The 25,026-nt window shown below is 38.2% G+C and overlaps 1 protein-coding gene and 1 pseudogene across 1 annotated transcript in view; one reads left to right on the top strand and one right to left on the bottom strand.

Annotated features, from left to right (window-relative positions):
* Ptpn9 (protein tyrosine phosphatase non-receptor type 9) overlaps positions 1–25,026 on the bottom strand; it is a 96,435-nt gene that overhangs the window by 10,618 nt on the left and 60,791 nt on the right. The window contains exons 8-9 of the mRNA XM_046428067.2: positions 19,156–19,249; positions 2,626–2,692 (exon numbers count right to left, since the gene is read on the bottom strand). Coding sequence (XP_046284023.1) covers positions 2,626–2,692; positions 19,156–19,249 — 161 coding nt within the window. The remainder of the gene's footprint in view (positions 1–2,625; positions 2,693–19,155; positions 19,250–25,026) is intronic.
* On the top strand, positions 2,956–4,791 carry LOC124081680 (large ribosomal subunit protein eL37-like; annotated as a pseudogene).

Here is a 25,026-nt window from a genome sequence, read left to right as displayed (position 1 = left end):
CATTTTGAAAAATTTCAAACCTACAGAAAATAGTACAATGCACCCATATATTCTTTAGCTAGAAAACTATCATTTTGCAAGACCTGCTTCTCTGTGCACACAGACACCCCTATTTTTCTTTTCTCTGAACTATTTATAAGTTGCAGACTAAGCTGGGGGTAGTGGTGCATGGCTATACACTAAGCTACCCAAGAGGCTGAGGAGAGAGGAACACTTGAGCCCATGACTTGGAGGGCAGCTTGGGCAACATAGATAGATTCATTCTCAAAAAAATTAAGTGGCTGACTATACTTTTTTTTTTTCTTCAGGACTGAGGATTGAACCCAGGATCTCACACATCCTAGGCAAATGCTCTACCACTGAGCTACATCCCCAGCTCTTTTTATTTCTGATTTTGAGACAGAGTCTCACTAAGTTGCCCAGGGCTTCTCACTTGCAATCCTCCTGCCTTAGCCTCCCAAGTAACTGGGATTGTAAGTATATGCCACCATGCCTGGCTCAAGTTGCAGACTATACTTAATATTTCACTGTGCTTTTACAGTTTTAAAAGGTTAGAGTTCATCTTAAATGTTTTTTCTCATAATAAAAAATAAATAAATTTAAAACTTCCAGACATTAGACATTTCACTCCTAAATACTTGAGTACATATTAGAACAAAGGCATCCCCCTTGTAGAAAAGTAGCACTATCACACTGACCCAATTAAATAAACACTGATACAACGTTAGCTGAAATAAAGACTGTCTTAGGAGTTTGTCCTTAATACTTTTTTCTGCCTATTGAAGATCCAATACCAAATCATACATTGACTTTGATTACTTTATTAGTCTCCTTTAATCTAAAGGAGTTCTCTGTCCTTTTTTTAATTTTTTTTTAAATTTTTTATTGTTGGTTGTTCAAAACATTACAAAATTCTTGACATATCATATTCCACACTTTGATTCAAGTGGGTTATGAACTCCCACCTTCACCCCATACAGATTGCAGAATCACATCAGTTACACATCCATTGATTTACATATTGCCATACTAGTGTCTGTTGTGCTCCGCTGCCTTTCCCATCCTCCCCCCTCCCCCCTCCCCACCTCTCCCCTCCCCTCCCCTTCTCTCTCTCTACCCCCTCCACTGTATAACCATGCAATTTCCATGCAATTTCCCTTCTCTCCCCCTTTCCCTCCCACCTCTCATCCCTGTTAAATGTTAATCTTCTTCTCCTGCTCTTCGACCCTACTCTGATCTTAGTTACTCTCCTTATATCAAAGAAGACATTTGGCATTTGTTTTTTAGGGATTGGCTAGCTTCACTTAGCATAATCTGCTCTAATGCCATCCATTTCCCTGCAAATTCTATGATTTTGTCATTTTTTAATGCAGAGTAATACTCCATTGTGTATAAATGCCACATTTTTTTTTATCCATTCGTCTATTGAAGGGCATCTAGGTTGGTTCCACTGTCCTTTTTTTTTTAAATGGTATTAACTTCAAAGGTCTGAGTCAGTTTTCATATATTATGTTCCATAATCTGGATCTGTCTGTTTTCTCATGATTAGATTCAGGTCCCCTATCTCCATCTCCCATGCTGGAGAATGATGGAACCCAGAGCCTAATGCATGCTCTGCCACTGAGCCACACCTGTAATCCCAGACTGACAACATAGGTGATATGCATTTCTCATTGCATCACGTCAGGAGGCATATACAATCCCTGTGTTAAATATTAATTTTATTGGAGATACTCAGTTTGATCACTTGGTTGAGTTATCTGCTAGATTTTCTTTCTTTCTTTTCTTTTTTTTTTTAGTGCTAGGGATTGAACTCCATACCTCACACGCACATTCTACTATCACTAAATTACATCCCTAGACTCCTCCTATCTTCTTTTTGCCTTTTTTCTTTTGTGGTACTGGGGATTGAACTTTTGCACAAGCACTCTACCACTGAGCTATACCACCATTCCTTTTTATTTTGAGGCAAAGTCTTCCTAAGTTACCCAGGCTAGCATTGAACTTTGATTTTCCTGCCTCAGCCTCCTTGAGAGGTTGGTATTATGGGTGTGCACCACTGCACCTGGCTTCCTCCAGCCTTCTTTGAATGTGATATGGTATTGTTAAGATAGGCAAAGGCCAAGACAGGAGTACCGGACCCGTAGAAGCATATATCAAAACTCCATCTGAAATCCTCTTAGCCTCCTGTTACTTGACTGTCAGACTTAACATAGACTATCCCATCAGAACATTTGCTTGAATGTTGTATGATGGTTCAGGGACCAACCAGCAAAGTTCTTGTAGGACACAAACACTCATTCCTAAATTGAACTCTGCAAGCACCACTGACTTTCCTGGGCTCTTTCTGAACATGAAGAACATGCCTTACTCCCTTGGATTGGCTGTTAAGGCACAATCTAAAAACTTGCAGGGGGGGAGTAGTATTGTGGGTTTAAATCTGTAGTTAACCTCTGTGCATTGAGTTTCCAGGCATACCTAGTGCAAACATCCTGTATCTCTCATCTGCCTTCCTCAACCACCACCAACCTTTATATCAACTTAAGTTATATTTAAAAATTATGGCATCATCTGACACAAGGAATCACAGATAGATGGCACAAGCATGGGGCTGGACCAGCTTACCTTGTGTACCAATGTAAGCATTCTTCTGCTTGTAACCATCCATGAAACTGGCATTGATGTAATCTGTCTAATGATAAAAAAGGAGACATTACTGCAGGTACATGGAATATAGCATTTGAATTAGAAAATAATGTGCAGGGAAAGTATAACCCCCAAAAAATGAGGAATTAGAGAGTTGATTCATATTAAAAATGGTGCTAAGACAATTGAAGGATGTATACATGCAGAAAATGAAGATGACCCCTTCAAACCATACACAAAAATTAACTTAGAATGAATCAAAGACCTAATCCAAGAGATTAAATCTATAAAACTTTTGGAAGGAAATGTATGAGTAAGTCTTTGTGATCTTGGGCCAGACAAAGGCTTCTTAGATATGACACCAAAGTCACAAGCAAAAGGAAAGAGACAAACCTGACTATATTAAGAATCAAAAATTTTTAGCCAGGCGCAGTGGCACATGCTTGTAATCCCAGAAACTCAGGAGGCTGAGGCAGGAGGATCAAAAATTCAAGGTCAACTTCAACAACTTAGCAAGACCCTGTCTCAGAGTAAAAAAATTAAAAAAAGCTGGGGATGTGGCTCAGTGGTAGAGTGGCTTGGGTGCGACCCCCTGTACCACAGGGAGAAAAAAATTAAAAACGTTTGTGCTTCACTCTTTGGTCTCAGCAGCAGAAACAAGATAACAAAAAGGAACATCATCATCTGGAAAGCACTGTAATAAGATGTACACATTGTGCTGCCTTTATGGCTCTAAGCCCTACCATCTTTAGAAGTCAACCTGTGGCAAATGTGGCTATCCTGACAAGCACTGGATAACTGGAGTGCCAAGGCCAAAAGACTGAATAACACTGGGTCTGGTCAAATGAGGCACCTGAAAGTTGTATACTGCAGATTTGGGCATGGATGCTGTGACGGAATGACTCCCAAACCAAAGATGCATCTGTTGCAGCATCCAGTTCATCTTGAGAGTTTCAATGATTAGCCCACCCAATAAATGTGCTGGCTAAAAAAAAAAAAAAAACAACTTTTGTGCTTCAAGGCAGGAGGATCCAAGCTCAAGGCCAGACTGATCAACTCAGTGAGACACCATCTCAAAAAAAAAAAAAAATTTTTTTTTTTTTTAAAAAGCTAGGGATGTAGCTTCATGGTAGAGTGCTAACCTAGACAAGTGAGACCCTGGGGTTAATCCTCAATGCTCCCCCTCCAAAAAAGTTAAAAAATCATCAATACATGGAATGCACATTTGACAAGAGAATTATATCTTGTATCTAGAATACATACAGAACCATACAATTCAAATAATAAAAAGACAACCTATTTTAAAGCTGAAGAAGAGATAGGCATTTTTCCAAAGAAAATATACATATAGCCAATAGCACATGAAAAGATGCTCAACATTATTAGTCATCACGGAAATGGACAAAACTACCATTAAGATACCACTTCACACCCAGTTGGATGGCTACAGATTAAAAAAGATAAATGAGAAGTGTTGGTAAGGATTTAAAGAAAGTTGGGCATGGTGGCACACTCCATTAATACCAGAAATTCAGGAGACTAAGGCAGAAGGATCAACAAATTCGAAGCCAGTTTAAGCAACTTAGCAAGACCCTCAGCAACTCAGTGAGACCCTGTCTCAAAAATAAAAAGGAATCCTCTGACCCAGGTTGGAGTTTTGCTGAACCCATAACATACTGAGTTGTTGAGAGCCACAGCCGAAGGGGCCCCAGCAAACTTCCAGCTGCCGGCTGATGATTGGCTCACAGCGGCCCCAGCAACATCTAGCTGATTGGCTCCTCTGCGGTGATGCTCATTGGGCTGTGTCCCTGCCCTTTCAGACCACGGAGCTGCTCGTTGGGGGACTTTTTTGGCTCCGCCCACGTGACCCAGCCAATCGGCCTCAAGAGCAGGAGGATTGTGGGAGGTGGAGAGAAGCTTGTGGGGGAGAGAGAGGCTTGTGGAAAGCCGGTGGTGGCAGTTGAGGCTCTGAGGGTTTTTCCTGAGAGGCTGTTTTGTTTGGCGTGTGTGGTTCTAAAAATAAAGTTAGTTTCTTTTGACAAGTGGCTCCTGATTGTGCCCAGCCAGACTGCGGCATTTGGTGGCTCGCACGGGGAGCGACTGAGGGTAAGTGAACTGCTCGCCCCTGAGGGCAGGGCGAGAGGATGGGTAGCCATTTTAAGATTCTTCTTTTGTTATTTTGTTTCACTTTTGTTTTAAGTTGCCTGTCCCTGGAGATGTGTAAGATGGAAGAAAAACCGCTCACATCTGAGGAACAGATAGGGAGAAAGGACGGATGGACATTTCAGGAGGCTATTATAATGATTTTGTGTTGTTCCAATTTTGTTTCACTCAGTTTCAGTTTTGTTAGGCGTTATCTTGTTGGGTTGTATTATAGTAGAAATACGGGATCAGAAATTAGTAAAAAACAAACTGAAAGAGTGTTAAGTAAATTGTTAGAGGAAGGAGGCATCTCAGTAAAATCAAGAACAATCAGGGCATACGTTGATACAATACAAAAATGTAGCCCATGGCTTTTTAAGGAGGAGTTGTTAAATATATCACAATGGAACCATCATGGTGAAGATTTAAAAAGAATAGAAAAGAAAAGCCCAGGGACTCTGCCAGTTGGCACATTGCCATTGTGGACGTTCATATCTTGTTTGCTTAGTCCAAAGCCTTCAGTTCAGACAATGGTAGAGGAAGGAGAAGACATATTGATTCAAGTAAAAGAGAAGGTCTCTCAAGTTAGTCAGACAGAGGAAAAGATTCAAGTAAAAGAGAAGGCCTCTCAAGCTAGTCAGACAGAGAAAGAAAGTGTAAAACAGAAAAAGCCATCAGGGGGAAAGTTACAACAGGAGACTGCTACTAACACCTTTCTATCACCAGAGGATGTAAGTGTCCAACTAACAAGGCCACCTCCATATGCTGGGAGGTCCCCAACCCCCGCAGTTGATAGTTGGGATCCTGAGACAAGATCTCAAATATTAACATGCCCTGTATTTGAGGCAGGAGGGCAGCAATTTTACCAAGTTTTAAATTTCAAAACAGTGAAGCAGCTAAAAGAGGCCGTAACAACCTATGGTCCTCAAGCACCCTTCACTGTAAGCATGGTCGAATCCATTAACAACTTGAACATGACACCAGCAGATTGGGCTAATATGTGTAAAGCTGTGCTAAATGGAGGACAATACCTGTTATGGAAGGTTGCCAATGAGGAATTTTGCAAGGAGACGGCTAGGTGAAATGCAGCAGCTGGTTATCCTCAGAGAAATCTAGATATGTTGTTAGGAAAGGGACCTTATGAGGATCAGCAGCAACAAATTGCATATGATCCTGGCGTATACGCACAAATGGCTGCAGATGCAATTAAGGCATGGAAGACTTTACAAGGACATGGAGGTTTACAAGGTCAATTATCTAAGGTAATACAAAGAGCTAATGAACCTTATGCTGAATTTGTAGATAGGCTTATTCAAACAGCTACCAGAGTTTTTGGGAATACAGAACAAGCAATGCCATTACTAAAACACCTGGCTTATGAGCAAGCGAATCGTTGGTGCAGAGATATCATTAGACCATGGAAACATGAAGATTTAAACACATATATTAAATTATGTAGAGACATTAATGAACAAGAGCAAGTCGTGGCAGCTGCAGTAAAACAGGCTTTAGATGCCAGAGACATTAATGAACAAGGGCAAATTGTGGCAGCTGCAGTAAAACAGGCTTTAGATGCCAGGCCAAGAACATGCTACAATTGTGAACAAACAGGACATTTTAAAAGGAATTGCCCCATTGGAGGAGGGTTTAACAAAACTAGGTATCAAAGGAGTAGAATACCAGGTATTTGCCCACGATGCCGTAGAGGGAGACATTGGGCTAATGAATGCCGTTCTCAAACCACCATAGAGGGTACTCCATTATCAAAAAACGAACAAGGACCAGGTGTTTATCCACGATATCGTGGAGAAAGGCATCGGGCTCCATTGCCAAAAAATGGACAGGGGGGCCCAATGCTCCGGGGCCCAAAACCACAAATATACGGAGCACTGGAGGAACCCAGCAACCCCATCAGGGTAGTGCCCAGGACACATTGTCCATCAGATCCCTCATCAGACAAACCAGAGGGAGCGCAGGGTTGGACATCTGCGCCTCCGCCAGAGCAGTACTAACTCCAGAGATGGGAATTCAAATCATTCCCACAGGGGTGAAAGGACCTCTTCCCAAAGGAACAGTAGGCTTATTATTGGGACGCAGCTCTTCTACTCTAAAAGGACTTATGATAAGTCCTGGGGTAATTGATCCCGATTATGAAGGTGAAATAAAAATTATAGCCAGTTCTCCAAAGGGTATATCAGTAATTTCACCAGGAGATAGAATAGCACAGTTACTAATAATACCCAGCCTACATGATAAATTTTCCAGTCGTACTGTAGAAAGAGGTTCCAAGGGATTAGGCTCCACAGGTGTAGATTGGGCTATGCTTTCTTTAAATTTAGATTCTCGCCCCATGCTAAAACTAAATATTCAAGGACATGAATTTAATGGTCTACTGGATACAGGTGCAGACCTTAGCATCATCTCTCGTCAAGAATGGCCAAAACATTGGCCATTACAACAAGCCACTCAAACGCTTCGAGGCCTAGGAGTGGCGACTAATCCCCGTAGAAGTGCAATGGTATTAGATTGGAAGGATCCTGAAGGATGTGAAGGAACTATACAGCCATATGTATTGGATCATCTTCCCGTAAATTTATGGGGACGAGATGTCCTAGATCAATTAGGTTTGACATTAACAAACAACATCAACCAAAATGCACCCACTATTATGACTAGACAAGGTTTTAGGAAAGGAAAAAGATTAGAAAAACAAGAACAAGGTATAGCAGCACCAATACAAATAGATCAAGGAACAGAAAGACATGGGTTGGATTTTCAGAAAGGGCCACTGAGACAATAAAAATTACTTGGAAATCAGAAAGACCAGTATGGGTTCCTCAGTGGTCCCTGACTAAAGAAAAGATACAAGCAGCCCATGACCTGGTCAAACAACAATTAGCGGAAGGACATATACAACCTTCTGTATCTCCCCATAATACTCCCATTTTTGTCATCAAAAAGAAATCCGGTAAATGGAGATTATTGCAAGATTTAAGAGCCATTAATAATGAGATGGTTATTATGGGACCTGCTCAATCAGGGATTCCTCAGTTGTCTGCTTTGCCAAAAACCTGGTATGTTTTAGTTATAGATATTAAAGATTGTTTTTTTTCAATTCCAATTCATCCTGAGGATAGTCCACGTTTTGCATTTACTATCCCTGCACTGAATCATGAAGGTCCTGATCAGAGATATGAATGGAAAGTACTCCCTCAAGGGATGGCTAACAGCCCAACTATGTGTCAAATTTATGTTAACAAAGTAATCCAGCCACTTAGAAATCAAAATCCTGAACTACAAATATTTCACTATATGGATGATGTATTATTAGCACACAAAGATAAAAACACATTGCTAGAATGTTATGCCACACTTACAAACTTATTAAAAAATTATAATCTAGAGATAGCAATAGATAAAGTAAAATTAAATTTTCCAATTAATTATTTAGGAGTTCTATTATCCTCAACCATGGTCCGTCCACCAAAAATTCAAATACGAGTAGATCAACTCAAATCACTTAATGACTTTCAAAAGTTATTAGGAGACATAAATTGGATAAGGCCTTATTTAGGTATACCAACAGGAGAGTTGGGACCTTTATTTGATATCCTAAAAGGTCCATCAGATCCAAATTCACCCCGAATGTTAACGCCTGAAGCAAGAAAGGCATGGAAAATATGCATTTAGATAGAATTGATATAAGTTTGCCTTTATTATTTATTGTACTACCAACAAAAAATATTCCTACAGGAGTATTTTGGCAAGAAGGTCCATTATTATGGATACATTTATCTTATTCTCCTAACACTATTCTTACTAGGTATCCTGAGGCTGTAGGACAATTAATACTCAAAGGAATAAAAGCAGCAAAGGGAGTGTTTGGAATTTCTCCCAATAAAATTATTACTCCATATACTATGAATCAAATTGATGAGTTAGCTAATGAGTTAAATACTTGGGCAATAATCATGTGCAAATCTAATGTTTCATTTGATAACCACTTACCATCTAATCCTTTATTGTCTTTTTGGTCATTGCATCCTGTAATTTTTCCAAAAATGACAAGAAAAACACCTATCATGAATGCTCCAAATATATTCACTGATGGGTCAAATAACGGTACAGCAGCAGTAGTTACCCCTGATCAAACTTTTACATTTTTAGTACCCAAACAATCAGCTCAAAAGGTAGAGCTTAATGCAGTTTTACAAGCTTTTGTGATGTTTAAAGATTCTGTATTTAATTTATTTTCTGATAGTCAGTATGTAGTTAATGCTATAGTATCTCTTGAAGATGCTGGTAGGATTTCCCCTTCTTCTACTGTTTTCTCTTTGCTTTCCACTATACAAAGTCTAATCTGGGACAGAAAAGATCCATTCTTTATAGGACATATCAGGGCACATACAGGATTGCCTGGAGCCCTTAGTTTGGGCAATGATTTAGCAGATAAAACTACACATGACATACATATTTTCTCTACACTAGAAGAAGCTATAAATTTTCATAAAAAGTTCCATGTCAATGCTAATACTTTACAAAAGCGTTTTAAAATAACTAAGGAACAAGCTAGACAAATAATAAAACAATGTCAAAATTGTGTGACCTTTTTACCACAAGTTAATCTTGGAGTCAATCCTAGAGGATTGATACCTAACCATATTTGGCAGATGGACGTCACACACTTGCCAGAATTTGGAAAATTAAAATATTTGCATGTTACAGTTGATACTTCTTCTGGATTTTTGATGGGCTCCCTTCATGCCGGAGAAAAAACTAAAGATGTTATAGCTCATTGCTTACAAAATTTTGCCACTGTGGGTGTTCCAAAACAGTTAAAAACAGATAATGCCCCTGGTTATACTTCTACCTCTTTTAAACAATTTTGCTCAACATTTGGCATTACTCATATAACAGGAATTCCATACAATCCACAGGGACAAGGCATAGTTGAAAGAGCTCATCAAACTATTAAAATGTACTTATTAAAGCAAAAAGAAGGAATTGGGAAGGGGTATATATTCCCCAAAGATAAACTTAAAATAACCCTTTTTACTCTAAACTTTTTAAATTTGGATTCATCAGGACTTAGTGCTGCGGAAAGGCATATGTGTCCAAAAAATGTGCATAAGCCCAAGGTACTTTGGAAGGATATTCTAACAGGACAATGGAAAGGTCCTGACCCAGTAATTGTCTGGAGTCGGGGGTCTGTTTGTGTGTTTCCACAGGGAGAACAGCAGCCGATTTGGATTCCAGAGAGATTAACCAAGGTCCTGACCCAGTGATTGTCTGGAGTCGGGGGTCTGTTTATGTGTTTCCACAGGGAGAACAGCAGCCGATTTGGATTCCAGAAAGATTAACTAAAGCGATTTCTACAGACCAAAAAGAAGATGATTTGGCTCAAATCCATAACAACTGATATCCAAAACTCCAGTTTGGCTATTCTTACATCTGCAACAGAACCAGGATGCTTTTTTCAATATCTATTTTATTATTGCCCTTTGCCATATCATGAAGTTCTATTTTGTTTTTTGAGCTCATACAGACCTAGGTTAATGTTTTGCTGATCAGTTCTATTTTTTGACTATAGAGTTTTTAAACATTGCAATGGAGATTTCACCTGTAAAAAGTTATAAGGCCTTTACTATAATGTTATGTGTTGTATGTATTATATTATGTGTGCACACTTGTGTTTTGTGTTATATGTTTGAATGTACGTATGTCCATATATCATATATGATGAGCGCTCATGATAAAATGGATCCAAATATTTTTTTTTCACGTGATTTATATGGTTTAATTTAAATTGGGTAAACAACTGTTGAGGATTGTTTTAATATGTAAACAAAAAAGAAGGTTAACAGATCTGTTTGTTTACTTTCACCTTTCCTTTTCATTATATTTAATAATTCTCTTAAAGACAATGTAAATTGTTAAGAAAATTGTTTTCTTTTAGTGCCTTCTGTAATGTTACATAATTTTTTCTTTAGCCATTATTGCCAGAATTCCTATCTTCATCCCAGTGCCGGTGAAGACAATGTAAATTGTTAAGAAAATTGTTTTCTTTTAGTGCCTTCTGTAATGTTACATAATTTTTTCTTTAGCCATTATTGCCAGAATTCCTATCTTCATCCCAGTGCCGGTGAAGACAATGTAAATTGTTAAGAAAATTGTTTTCTTTTAGTGCCTTCTGTAATGTTACATAATTTTTTCTTTAGCCATTATTGCCAGAATTCCTATCTTCATCCCAGTGCTGGTGAAGTCAAAGATAAAACCAATCTACAGCTTCTACAATAGTCATCACTGAACTGCTTGCAGAACTTGCCTGGACACATTGTGAGCTCACCTGTATGCATTGTGAACTATCTGTTGGTGCAGCGACTTGTGGTAGTGTTGGGGTATTTTTGCTGATGATGTCATTGGTGGTACAATTTTTCCAAAAGGAGCCGTCAATTGGCTTGGTGTATCTTCCTCCCTTCTGCTTGTCATGATCGTCCAGCTAAAATTTGGGGGCCAACAGAGGTGAGGCAAAGAACCTCACCCCCCCGCTGGTACAGAGACCTCTCCACAGGTGTGGCTGTATACTGGACCGGTAGTCAGTGACGGGTAAGATCCAATTGCAATGGTACCAACCTAAGGACCATATGTACTATTGGACAACCTAAGGCAGGCACGGTCCCTAAGCCACATGCTTGTTGTTTAAACAGAGAGGGGGAGATGTTGAGAGCCACAGCCGAAGGGGCCCCAGCAAACTTCCAGCTGCCAGCAAACTTCCAGCTGCCGGCTGATGATTGGCTCACAGCGGCCCCAGCAACATCTAGCTGATTGGCTCCTCGGCCCCAGCAACATCTAGCTGATTGGCTCCTCTGCGGTGATGCTCATTGGGCTGTTTCCCTGCCCTTTCAGACCACGGAGCTGCTCGTTGGGGGACTTTTTTGGCTCCGCCCACGTGACCCAGCCAATCGGCCTCAAGAGCAGGAGGATTGTGGGAGGTGGAGAGAAGCTTGTGGGGGAGAGAGAGGCTTGTGGAAAGCCGGTGGTGGCAGTTGAGGCTCTGAGGGTTTTTCCTGAGAGGCTGTTTTGTTTGGCGTGTGTGGTTCTAAAAATAAAGCTAGTTTCTTTTGACAAGTGGCTCCTGATTGTGCCCAGCCAGACTGCGGCACTGAGTAGCTCACTAATTTTAACTACATTAGTTAAGTGACCTCATTTTTTATAAAGAGCACATTATATTGTACCAAGCAGTATCAAGACATGACATGCTAACATAGATGTAATTATCATGAAAGTGTAAGATGTGTGATATTTCTTTTAATAAGTTTATTTTGTTTCTGTCCGAAAAAATAAAATAAAATAAAATAAAAATGACTGAGGATGTACTCAGCTACTCAGTGATAAAGCACACTTGACTGAATCCTCAGTACAAAAAGAAAAAGAAAAACAGAGGCTGGGGATATAGCTCAGTTGGTAGAGTGCTTGCCTTGCATGCATAAGGCCCTGGGTTTAATGCCCAGAACTACAAAAAAAAAAAAAAAAAAAAAAAGTAAAGAAAGAAAAACAAAGAAAAAGGATGTGGAGAAATTGGAACCTCTATACACACTAGTGGTAACATAAAATAAAAATGGTCAGTTCCTCCAAAGATTAAACAGAATTGCCACATGACCCAAGCAATTTCACTTCTAAGGAAAATGACTACATCCACACAAAAATGTGTACATAAATATTCATGGTGGCATTATCTATAATAGCCAAGTTATTTCTTTTAGGACATAACTTGGTCTTTCCCTATCTATCTATCTATCTATCTATCTAACTAACTATATATGATATATGAGGACAAAGTATAATATGTCCATACAATGGAATATTATTTGGCAATAACAAGGAGTAAAGTGCTGATATATGGGTATAACACGGATGAACTATGAAAATACTTCATGCAAAGTGAAAAAAGCCAGACACAAATGGTCACATACTATATGATTTTATTTATATGAAATACTTTGAACGAAAAAGATTACCTATCTATAATTAAACAAAATTAGGGGCTGGTGGTATAGTTCAATGGTACAGTGCTTGCCTAGCATGCAATAAGGCTCTGGGTTCAATCCACAGCACTTCATAAAAGAAAAAGAGAAAGAAAAGAAGAAGCTGGGCACAGTGAGTCAGGCCTGTAACCATCTGCTTGGGAGGCTGCTTGCAGGAAGATCTCAAGTTCAAGGCCAGCCTAGGCAATTTAGCAAGACCATACCTCAAAATAAAAAGAAATTTAAAACTCTCTCTTTTTTTTTTTTTTTTTGAGGTAGTAGGGCATAGAATCCAGGGGGCCTCTACAACTCAGCTATAGCCCCAGCCTGTTTTTAAATTTTGAGAAGGGCCTTGCAAAGTTGCTTAGAGCCTCACTAAATTGCTGAGGCTGGCCTCAAACTTTCAATCCTCCTGTCTCACCCTCCCAAGTAGATGGGATTACAGGCATGCATCAATGTCCCAGCTTATAGTTAAATTTTATAAAGGAAGAGAAATATATTTCTGTGATAGAGCACTTGCCTAGTATGCATAAATCCTTGAGTTCAATGCCCAGAACCACATTAAAATTGTTTTTGTTTTTAAATTTTTTTTAGTTAGTGGGAAAAGGGCAATGACTGCCAAGGGTACGGGGTTTCTTTTAGGAATGATAAAAATGTTCTGAAGTTGATTGTAGTGATGGTTGCACAACTCTGTGAATATATTAAACTGACATAAGCTACAAATGGATGGACCCGTAGTATGTGAATTATATCTAAATCTATTATTTACCAAACAACAGAGTCCACTGGGGCTTGCAGCACTATAGCATAGAACCAAACCCAAGGCAAGTCAACAACCTAGGTAGGAACATCCCATCCAACCCACCACACACAAAGGCCAAGGACTGAAAAAGGAAGAAAACTATATCTCATATTTGAGATTATCAAGAGGATGGGCCAATAACCAGACTCCTTTACTGCCTGAGCAAAGCAACTTCTAGCCAAATTCAAAGGAGTCTCTCTACATAACCCACTTGAATCAAAGTGTGAAATATGATATATCAAGAAATTTGTAATGTTTTGAACAACCAACAATAAAAAATTAAAAAAAAAAAAAAAAAAAAGGAGTCTCTCTAAATAGCTCCTGACTCGCTCTCTTCCAGGGTCTTTTTCCAGTTCCCAACATCTTCAGTCTTATTTACTTCAACATATTTTATTTATTTTTTTTTTCTTTTGCCATACTAGGAATCAAAACTAAGACCTAGTGAATGCTAGGCAAGCCCTATGCCACCAAGCTATATCCCTAGACCTTTTTATTTTGATTTTGAGATATGGTCTCACTAAGTTACCCAGGTTGGCCTTGAACTTGCAATCTTTCTCTTGCCTCAGCCTCCTGAGTAACTGAGATAACAGGCATTCACCTCATACCTGGTTGCAATATCATTTTATATTAAATTTACAAGATCTATGCCAACTGCCTTTAATCCAGGCTAATAAAAAAAAAAAAAAGAAAGACTGATACATCTATCCTTTCAAGTCATACTATAACTAGTTGACAGTTGGATGGATAGACAAAAAGAGTTGAGAGTTTAGGAAAATAAAAGAAAAAAAGTTTCAGCTAGACACAGTGGCACAAGCCTGTAATCCTTGTTACTAGGGAGGCTGAGGCAGGAGGATCACAAGCCTGAGGTCAGCTTCAGCAACTGAGTGAGACCCTTTCTCACAAAATAAAAACTAAAAAAGGGCTGGAAGTGTAGCTCAGTGGTAAACTGGCTCTGGGTTAAATCCCTAGTACCTAACCCCTCAAAAAAAAAGAAGTAGGGAATGTAGTTCAGTGATACACCAGCCCTGGGGTCAATCCTCAGCATCACCAAAAAGAAAAAAGTTGCAATAGCAAACCAGGGAAAACCCATACATGCACTATTCCATTCTACAGAAGTCAGTGATTCCTCTTTTAATCTATTACCATTACTCTACTGGGTCCTATCACATGGAAAGGAATATGAAGTGTCAGCACTCCATGGCTACATCTCCACCTCACGTTCAAACTCATGAAATTTGGATATGTGTCCATTAGCCAAACAGTCTATCAACTTTTCACTCTCCTATTTATTTAGTTAGGGGTTTTCTGTTCTTTCCCCCTCCTAAGGAGTTAGCACCCACATTACTAGTATTCTAGCCTGACATAGACAACTCCACTGAGCTAACAGACTACCTGCAGGAGATCAGCAAGCTAAAAGCCTTACTCACTCCCAACCAGGCTTCTCAGTTAAGGTAGACCTACAGTTAGCAAAAACCTACTCGACCTCTTCTCAGCCCGGTACATTCAAGTGGTATACCTTTGAGGATCCAAGAAAAGTACATAAGATTTTCCTGATATAGGAATCAACATTACTACATACCTAAGTAATAAATAAGCAGTTATGCCAGGATCTGTCTTGATATTTTGAAGAAATATATTACCTCTAAAGGAGACCTATTATTTCTTTATTTTTTATTTTTGGTACTAGAAATGAACCCAGGGAGCTTTACCACTGAGCTACATCCCCAGCGCTTTTTTTTTTTTTTTTTGAGACGGGGTCTCAATAAATTGCTGAGGGTGGACTTGAACTTGGAATCTTACTGTCTCAGCCTCCCAGGTCAATGGGATTACAGGTGTGTGCTAATGCATCCAACTCCTATTATTTATTTATAACTAAGGATATTAGCTTTTAACATCTTTGTCTCTGAGATCACTTGTCTCCGGGAATATTGGCAAATTCAGAAGAAGCATCAGATGTTACAACTAAAAATGATGTCAGAGACAAAGCATAGGACTGGGAGCAAAGTAAAATAGGAGGATGAGCCAAACCAAACACAACACATAGTTAAGTTTATATGGATTGAATGCTTGTGTCCACTTCCAAAATTCATGTTTTAATCCTAACAGCCAATGTGATGGCATTAGGGGTCAGAACCTTTATGAGTTTTGTGAGGTAATTATATCATGAGGACCACCAAAGTAGAACCCTCAGTACTTTTTTTTTTGGTACCAGGGATTGAACCCAGGGGTAATTAACAACTGACCCACAACTCTAGACCTGTTTTATATTTTTATATTTAGAGATAGGGTCTCTCCAAGTTGCTTAGGGCCTAAATTGCTGAGGCTGGCTTTTAACTCGCAATTCTCCTGCCTTAGCATCCCAAGCTGCTGGGATTATAGGGGTGTGCCACCCTGGCACTTAGTACTCTTATAAAAGAAAAGAGTTGTCCAGGGTGGTGGCACACACCTGCATTCCCAACAACTTGGGAAGTTTAGGCACGAGGATAGCAAGTTCAAGATCAGTCTCAGCAACTTAGTGAGATCCTATCTTAAAACAAAAAGGGTTGTGGGAGGGGAGGGTATAGCTCAGTGGTAGAGGGCCTTTTGGTTCAATCCCCAGTCCCCAAAACAAATAGATAAATAAAATAAAAAAGAAAAGCTCCAGGACAGGGATTGTGGCTCAGTGGTAGAGTGCAAGCCTAGCATGCGCGGGGCCCTGCATTCAATTCTCAGCACCACATAAAAATAAAAATGAGTGGAATAAAGGTATTGTGTCCAACTACAACTAAAAAAATAAATATTAAAAAAAAAGAAAGAAAGAAAAGCTCCAAGTAAGTATGTAAGGCAATGCAAATATTAACTAGCTTGATTTAGCCATTTGACAATGTATACTAATTATTGTTTTTGTATACATATTTCAAAATATTGTGTTGTACATTATAAATATACAGGTTTTGTTATTGAAAATAAATGTCAAGAAACAAAATAAGAATAATCCTGAAAGTAGAAAATCCATGAGTATACAATATCCCTGAAACTAAATAAAGAAATAATGTCCAAAAAGCTAAAGACAAGCAAACAAAAAACCTGATGTCTCATTTACTGCACAAATAAAGCCACTGCCGATGTTTTCAGTAGTGAGACTAAAAGTCAGGCAATGATTTTCAGATTAATTATAGAATGAACTAGGATAGTTTCCAGGTTTTCACTTATTCACATACTTCCTGTCTAATAAGTGCAGTTAAGCACTGTTCTACAAACTGGAGACAGCACTCAACAAAACAGATAAAGATATCTGACTCCATAGCCCCAAGTTAACCATTCTACTTCATTCCTTCAGAGCATGTACTATGACTATGAGGATCTCAGCATACTGATTAATTTACCCTCAGGTAGCCAGATACACTAAGCAATACTTCACAGGAGAAAATTGCAAGACTCCTGGGCAGGGCTGTGAGTTCAGTTCATGTGCCTGAAAGAGTACGGTCAAGAGAGATTGAAACTATGACCCTAGGGTCCTGAATCACATATCATACATGCTCAAATACAAAGCACTGATTTTTCCAATATTTAGCCCCCAGAGTTGGACATAGTGGCACAAACCCATAATCACAGAAACTCAAGAGATTAAGGCAGGAGAATTCCAAGTTTGAGACCAGTCTTGGCAATTTAGCAAAACAAAGCCGTGAACTTGTGATTCTCCTGCCTCACCCTCTTATGTTGCTGAAATTACAAGTGCACACCATTGCCCTTGGTTATAAGAAGTCTTTAAATATATGTAATGCTGAAGAGATTCTATTTAAGTAACTTTCTTTTGAAACAGCAATTGCAGTCAATTTTTTTTCTCCCCCACCAATACTGGAGATTGAATGGGGATGGGAGGTGGGTTCTCTACCACTGAGCTACATCCCCAGCCAATTTTAGTTTTATTTAGAAACAGGGTCTTGCTAAGTTGCCCAGGATGACCTTCAACTTGCAATTCTTTTACTTCTTTTACCTCAGCTTCCTGAGTCCCTGGAATCACAAGTGTGCACCACTGCACCTAGCTCAATGCTATTTTTTGATAAGGGTCACCAGAAAAAACTTGGTATATCAGAAAGAAAAAATACATACATATATAATACCTAGTTAGTTGTTAATCTAAAATTCTAAGGTTACATGTTACTTAAAAAAGGAATAAGTAGCTGGGTATGGTGACACATGCCTCTAATTCCAGCGACTCAGGAGACTGAGGCAGAAAGAGCTAGGGATGTGACTCGGTGTTTAAGCATTCCTGGGTTCAATCCTCGTATCAACAACAACAACAAAAAAAAAAAGAATAAGAAGAGCTGGAGTTGTGACTTAGTATAGTGCTTGCCTGGCATATGTGAGGCACTGGGTTCGATTCTCAGCACTACATATAAATAAATTAAATAAAGGTTCATCGGCAACTAAATATATATTATATAAAAAAAGAAATAAGTAAATGATTATAATATATAGAATGTGTGAGATGAATTAAAATTAAAAACTATCCTAATATTATCCTAGTAGATTATTCTGGTTCAGAATAAACTTGCCAATGACAATATCATGCACTTAAAAGGAAATAAAGTTGATGTATTCTGCAAAACCATGTGAGACTAATTTTAAAAATGGCTCAAATACAAGTAAAGACAAAGGTGCATGTGGGGGCTGAGGCTGTAGCTCAGTGGCAGAGCACTTTCCTAGCATGCATGCAGCACTGGATTCTATCCTTAGCACCTCATAAAAATAAACAAATAAAATAAAGGCATATTGTCTATCTACAATTACAAAAAAAAAAAATTTTTTAAAGGTGCATGTAAAAGGTGAGGGTGAGGGCTGGGGATGTGGCTCAAGCGGTGACGTGCTCGCCTGGCATGCGCGGGGCGCTGGGTTCGATCCTCAGCACCACATAAAAATAAAATAAAGATGTTGTGTCCACCGAAAACTGAAAAATAAATATTAAAAAAATTCTCTCTCTCTTCTATCTTTAAAAAAAAAAAAAAAGGTGAGGGTGAGTAAAATGTTTACTACATATCTCAATATTTTACATATGAGGTTTTTATTAATATGTACAGATATGAACAAATTAATACATAAGTAATAGTCATCTGGCCATTTCATCTCTATCTCTAGACATTTATGTATACAGTAGTTATCCACAACTTTTTTCAGATATAGATGGGAAAATTCATCACATATAATCAAAGTTGCCCTGTATTGCTACATATATATTCATCAAATTGGAACTATATAGCCATGCCTTTACAACTAAGAAGTAAAAGGAGAAATAATTTAACAATAAAAGAAACTACAATAAACCAGATCTTGTACTATCATAACATTCACATAAATAATTTAATTTACTTCCCACTCAGTACTATGAAATGGGCATTTAGGCACTTGTCTATTATAACAGATTACTATGTAGCAAAATCAGAACTTGAACCTTATCTACCTTAAGTATCCATTTTCATTCTACTAAAATATTAATGTTTCACTTTGGGTGAGGTTTAATTTCCCCCAGTTATCCAAAAGAGATGGCATTTATCTGCATACCTGAGTGTGGCCACTTCGTTTTGTTAGTTTCACTCTAGTTTGGTCGAGACAGGGTACATCTCCGTAGCGGTTCTTTTCTAAGTTTCCTGGAGACCTGAAGGAAATGAAATAGACAAGCTAGAATAAAGAAAAAATAGGGGTAGTATGTAAATATGTTTAAAGTCGGCAATGCAAAGCTGAGTATCAATTACCACTGGTGTTCAGCTTTTCATTCTCGAGTCTATATAGTTCAATGTCATTTAATCGGGTTTTTGTTTCTTTGGGGGAGATTTTGGGGTGTTGGCAATTGAACCCAGGGATGCATGCAGGCTGGGCATGTTATCTACCAATGACCTACACCCTCAAGTATTCATTTAGCATTTTAAAGTATATACATTACTTATAGAAATAAAGATCTTTCCTTTCAAAAGAAAAGGGGAGTCCCACATGGACTACAACAGAAAGTGGTATTGGTAAGTGGAATACTGCTATCACAAACACTTAAAAATGTGAAAGCAGCTTTAGAACTGAATAACAGGCAAAGTTTGGAAGAATCTGGAAATCTGGAAGTATAAGCTAGAAAAAGCCTAAACTGCCAAATATGAAGTATGAAGGGTGATTCTAGTGAGGGTTCAGAAGAAGAGGCCTTGCAGAAAGCCTCAATCATTCTTGGAGATTACCTAAGAGATTGTGATAAGAATCTTAGTAGAAATATGTACTGTAAAGGCAATTCTGATGATGTCTCAGACAGAAATGAGGAATATGTAATAAAGAGGAAGAAGGGGTAGAGAGAAAAAATAAGATACAGCACACATAAAAAAAATCTAACTGCAGACAAAAATTTCTACTACTCATTTCTCAAAAGATGTTCAAAATTAATTTGCTGAATCCCAGTTTGCCCTGGTGGACTGATAACCCATACTGACTCTATTCTATCCAGCAGCTTTACTAGAATGAGATAAAGGAACTATTCAGTACAAAACCAACCAGCAGTGAAAACATCAAACAGATTTCAACCTGTTTTGGCAGAAAAAGCAGATGGGAAGATGTTAATTGGCTTAGCCAAATTCAGGAAGCTGGGATCTACACAGAGACAAAATGATACCCTCAAGTCTCTCACCCTGGAAGGCAAAATCTAAAATCTAAAACCAGCAATAAATGAAAATCCAAATGGCATACAATCAGAACCCCTGCCCAATTCTCCCTGTTGTATCCTACAGTAATATCCAAGCTTGGATCCCCACCAGGCAAGACACTGGAGATTGGAGAACTCTCCCCTGACCCTTTCAGTATTGGGGATTGAACCCAGGGGCACTCTATAACTGAACTACATTCCTAGCCTTTTTCCTTTTTATTTTATTTTATTTTATTTATTTTTTAGAGAGAGGCAGAGAGAGAGAGAGAACTTTAACATTTATTTTTCAGTTATTGGCGGACACAACATCTTTGTTTGTACATGGTGCTGAGGATCGAACCCGGGCCAGGCCGCATGCCTGCCAGGCGAGCACGCTACTGCTTGAGCTACATCCCCAGCCCCTATTTTATTTTATTTATTTATTTAGAGACATAGTCACTCTTATTTGCCCAAGCAGAAGAACTTTTTTTTTGTACGAGGGATTGAATCCAGGCAGGGGTGCTTAAGCACTAAGCCACATCCCCAGCATATCATTAAGTTGCTTAGGGCCTCACTAAGTTGGTGAGGCTGGCTTCCAATTTGAGATTCTCCTGCCTCAGTTTCTGAAGTTGCTGGGATTAAGGCGTGTAAAATTGGACCCAGCAGAACTCTGATTGGGATGAGTAAATAGCCACTAGCAAGAAAACTCAATTGGAGTACACTAAAAATAAACTGATCATTTTAATTTGAAGTTCACCCATACAAACAGAACTTCTACTAAGCAACTTAAGGATCCCAGTACTAAGTGTGAACTAACAGCCTTGGATCTCAAGATTATGAAGAAATCCCCTAAACAAAGGGAACTAGTTTAAATATACATGGGAGAAAAAGGACAAAATGGTTTTTCAATAAGAGAAAAAGACTGCTAAAAGGCTATAAATAATATCCTGCAAGAGAAAAAAGATAATATCATTGTACAGAAAACAAGTAGAGGATGCTTTGAAAAAGGAACAATCAGTGAAAAGCTCTTGCAAATTAAAAATTGTATGCAGGGTTGTGATGTTTAGCTCAGTAGTGGAGCACCTGCTTTGCATGTGAGGCATGTTTCAATCCCACCACAGCAAAATTAAAAAAAGGAAAAAAGATAGCCAAAATAGGAACTTCAATAGGTAAGAGATCAGGAAATTACCAAGAACACGAAACAAATGAAAAAATATAAGAATTTTTAAGGGGCGGAGGTTATGGCTCAGTGGTAGAGCGCTTGCCTAGCATGTGTGAAGCACTGGGTTTGATTCTCAGCACCGCATAAAAATAAATAAAGGTCCATCAACAACTAATAAAATATTTTTTAAAAAAAGAAAAAAATTAAGAAAATAAAATCATTCTAGGGCAGAAATCAGCAAACTATGGTCAGGACAACTGCTTTTGTTAATAAAGTTTTTTTGAAAATGGCAAAGCCAACCTGTTTATATGTTAATACCCACAGTGATGAGTACTTGCAACAAAGATCCACAATGTAAAATAACTACTATCTTGCCCTTTACAAAAAGAAAAATATCAATTCTTACTTTTAGGAGTTCCAATCAGACTAATAGGAATATGAGATAAAGACAGGGAGAAAACAAACATGTCAGGAAGGAAGCACGAAAAAACAATTCTTTAAAAAGTTCTAAGGCTGCAGATGTAACACAGCCATAGTAGAGTGCTTGCCTAGCATGCACCAGGACTTCAGTTCAATCCCTGGTACTAAAAAAGAAAAAATAAATAAATAAATGTCTTATATGGGGCTGCAGCTTCAGTGGTACAGTTTCCCTAGAATGCACAAGGCCCTGGGTGAGATCCCTAGCACAAACAAAACAAAACATTCCAAGTTCAAAGGCTTTAAGATCAAAAGACTTATCAAGCACCCAGTATAATGAATGAAACAAAAGGATTAAACCAAGACATAGCATGATGAGATTTTTAAACATTAAAGGAGGTTAACTACAAATGAAAAGATTAAGAAGGAACAGAAACAACAGACTACTAGTACCGTTGCCAGCAATTAGAAAGGTATTGCCAGCTGAGCGTAATGGTGCAGCTGTGTAATCCCAGCTGCTTGGGAGGCTGACGCAGGAGAATTCCAAGTTCTAAGCCAACTTCAGCAACTCAGTAAGTCCCTGAGCAATTTATCGAGGCCCTAAGCAACTTAGTGAGACCCTGTCTCTAAAAACACAAAAAGGGCTGGGGATGTGGGTCAGTGGTTAAGCTGAGTTTAATCCCTGGTAAATAAAAATAAAAAAGAAAGAAGACACGATAGGAAAGATGGTGGAATGAGATGGACATCATTACCCTAGATACATAGATAGATTGCACGAATTGTGCATCTCTAAACCGTGTAAAACCAGAGAATTAAAATTTGCGCTCCGTTTGTGAACGATGAATTGAAATGCATTCTACTGTCATGTACAACTAAGTAGAACAAATAAAAAAATTAACAAAGAAAGAAAGAAAGAAGGAAGGAAGTTATGGCTACAAAAATTCTAAGGTAAAATTATTTCTAACCAAGAATTCTGTACTTTGCCAAACGCAATGTAAGTGAGGAAACAGGATTAACAAAATAAAGAGCAAAAATTACAGGATGAAAAACAAAGACCAGGCCTAAAGTATAACCAACAATTAGTTTAGGTTGGAGCAAAAGAACAAAAAATTCTGAAAGTGAGGTCTCCAGGTATAAAAATGGAATCACGGTTGTGGCTGTGCCACAACTACCACGTGTGAGGCACTGGATTCAATTTTCAGAACCGCATATAAGCAAATAAAAGTCCATCAACAACTTTAAAAAAATTTTTTTAAAAAATGAAATCAAATGACTATCTATTTGATTACTTGGGAAACAATAATGACAGGGTAAAATAAATCAGATTAAGCATACAGAAAAATAATCAGGATAGGTACAGAAAAAACTAAAAGACAGTTTAAAAATTAGATAACTCCAGAAAAAACAAAAAATGGATTTAGTTAATTATTTAATGTTTATTGATTTTATAGTAGCACACTTACCTCTGCAGTTTAAAAAAATCAGTCATAAAAATGTAAACAGTGACTACTGATTCAATTAAAATTTATAACATATATTGGAAAATAGCCAAGAAAGAAATGGTGACATGGTATAAGAATCAAATGCTCACCTATAACAAAAACCAATAAAGAGAATCATAATCATTTTAATTTAGAAACAATACCAGGAGAAACAGTTGTTAAAAACTGAAAATAAGCTGGGCATGATAGCACATGCCTGTACTCCCGGCTACTTGGGAGGCTGAGGCAGGACAATGGCTTGAAACTACAAGTTAGAAACCGGCCAGGCAGGTATAGTGACATCCAGTCTTAAGAGGAAAAAAAGAAGCTGAAAATGGACGGTTATCAACAGTAGAATTGAGAGTAAAGCAAAAGATTGCTTATTTTGCTTCTGCTTTTTTCGCCCCTTGGTATTACTTGGTTTTTGAAAAAAAAAAAAAAATACTGCTTATTGATTGAAATGAAAAATTTACAAAGGTCACCCACATAAAATAATATTCCATATTATTCTAAGGGTATGTGTACAAAATTAAATGGAAAGAAATATATCATATTTGTACCAGTAGCTGCATGTGGGAAGTGCAAAGAACTGAGGGTGATGATTGGAAGAGATTTCAGATTCATAATGAATTCTTCCTTTTATATAATTAAAAAAAAAAAGACGTGAAGTAGCCAGATGTGGTGCACATGCCTGTAATTCTAGCAACTTGGGAGGCTGAGGCAGGAGGATTGCAAGTTGAAGGCCAGCCTCAGCAACTCAGTAAGGCCCTCAGCAATTTAGTGAGACTCTGTCTCAAAATAAAAAAGACTTACATAATCATGACAAAAAAGATTAATAATCGTGTCAATGTGTCGTCAGTTCAGGTGATATGCATGGAGTTTGTTAGGTCATTCTCTGTAGTTTTCTATATCTTAAAAATTTCCCCTTGTGCCTACCTGATTTTTTTCCCTCCAGTACCAGAGATTAAATCTACGGACTTGCACATGCTAGGTAAGCACTCTACCACTGAACTACACCCCCAGATTTTTTTTCTTAATTTTTATTTTGATAGAAGTCTGGGCAACTGCTCAGTTGCCCAAACTAACCTCAAATTTGGGATCCTACTGCCTCAGCTGCCTAATTAGCTGGGATTACACGTGTGGACCACCACATCTGGCCCTAGCCAATTTTTTAAAATCAAAAAGTTGCAAAGACAATTCAATGGGAAGGATTTCCTTGTCAACACAGGGACCTGCAACAAATTAGATGTTCAATAACAAAATAAATGAATATCAAACTAAATCTTACAATTTAGACAAAAATTCAACCTGGCTGAGTAATGTGTCACACGCTTATAATCCCAGCTCTCATGAAGCTGAGCCAAAAAGGATAGCATATTTGGGGTTAGCCTTGGCCACTTAGAAAGACCTTGTCTTAAATAAAAAATAAAAAGGAATGGATGTTTTTTTAAAAAAGATTCAACACCATTAGCTATTAGGGAAATTCAAATTAAATAATTCTGGTAGATTACACATCTACCAAAACAGCTAAAATAAAAAATAGTGACACCACTAAATGCTGGTAAGGAAGTGAAGAAACTTGATTACTCATACATTGCTGGTGGGAATACAGTATAGACACTCTGGAAAACAGGCAGTTTCTCATAAAAGCTAAACACAGAATTACCATATGACCTAGCAATTGAATTCCTGGACACTTATGCCAGAAGAAGAAACAT

This window comes from Marmota monax, unplaced genomic scaffold (assembly GCF_021218885.2).
Source record: "Marmota monax isolate L192 unplaced genomic scaffold, Marmota_monax_Labrador192_F-V1.1 WCK01_AAM20220418_F8-fsc00111, whole genome shotgun sequence".
NCBI classification, from domain to species: domain Eukaryota; kingdom Metazoa; phylum Chordata; class Mammalia; order Rodentia; family Sciuridae; genus Marmota; species Marmota monax.
The sequence above is the reverse complement of the archived record's forward strand: the minus strand, read 5'-3'. Positions and strand labels throughout refer to the sequence as shown.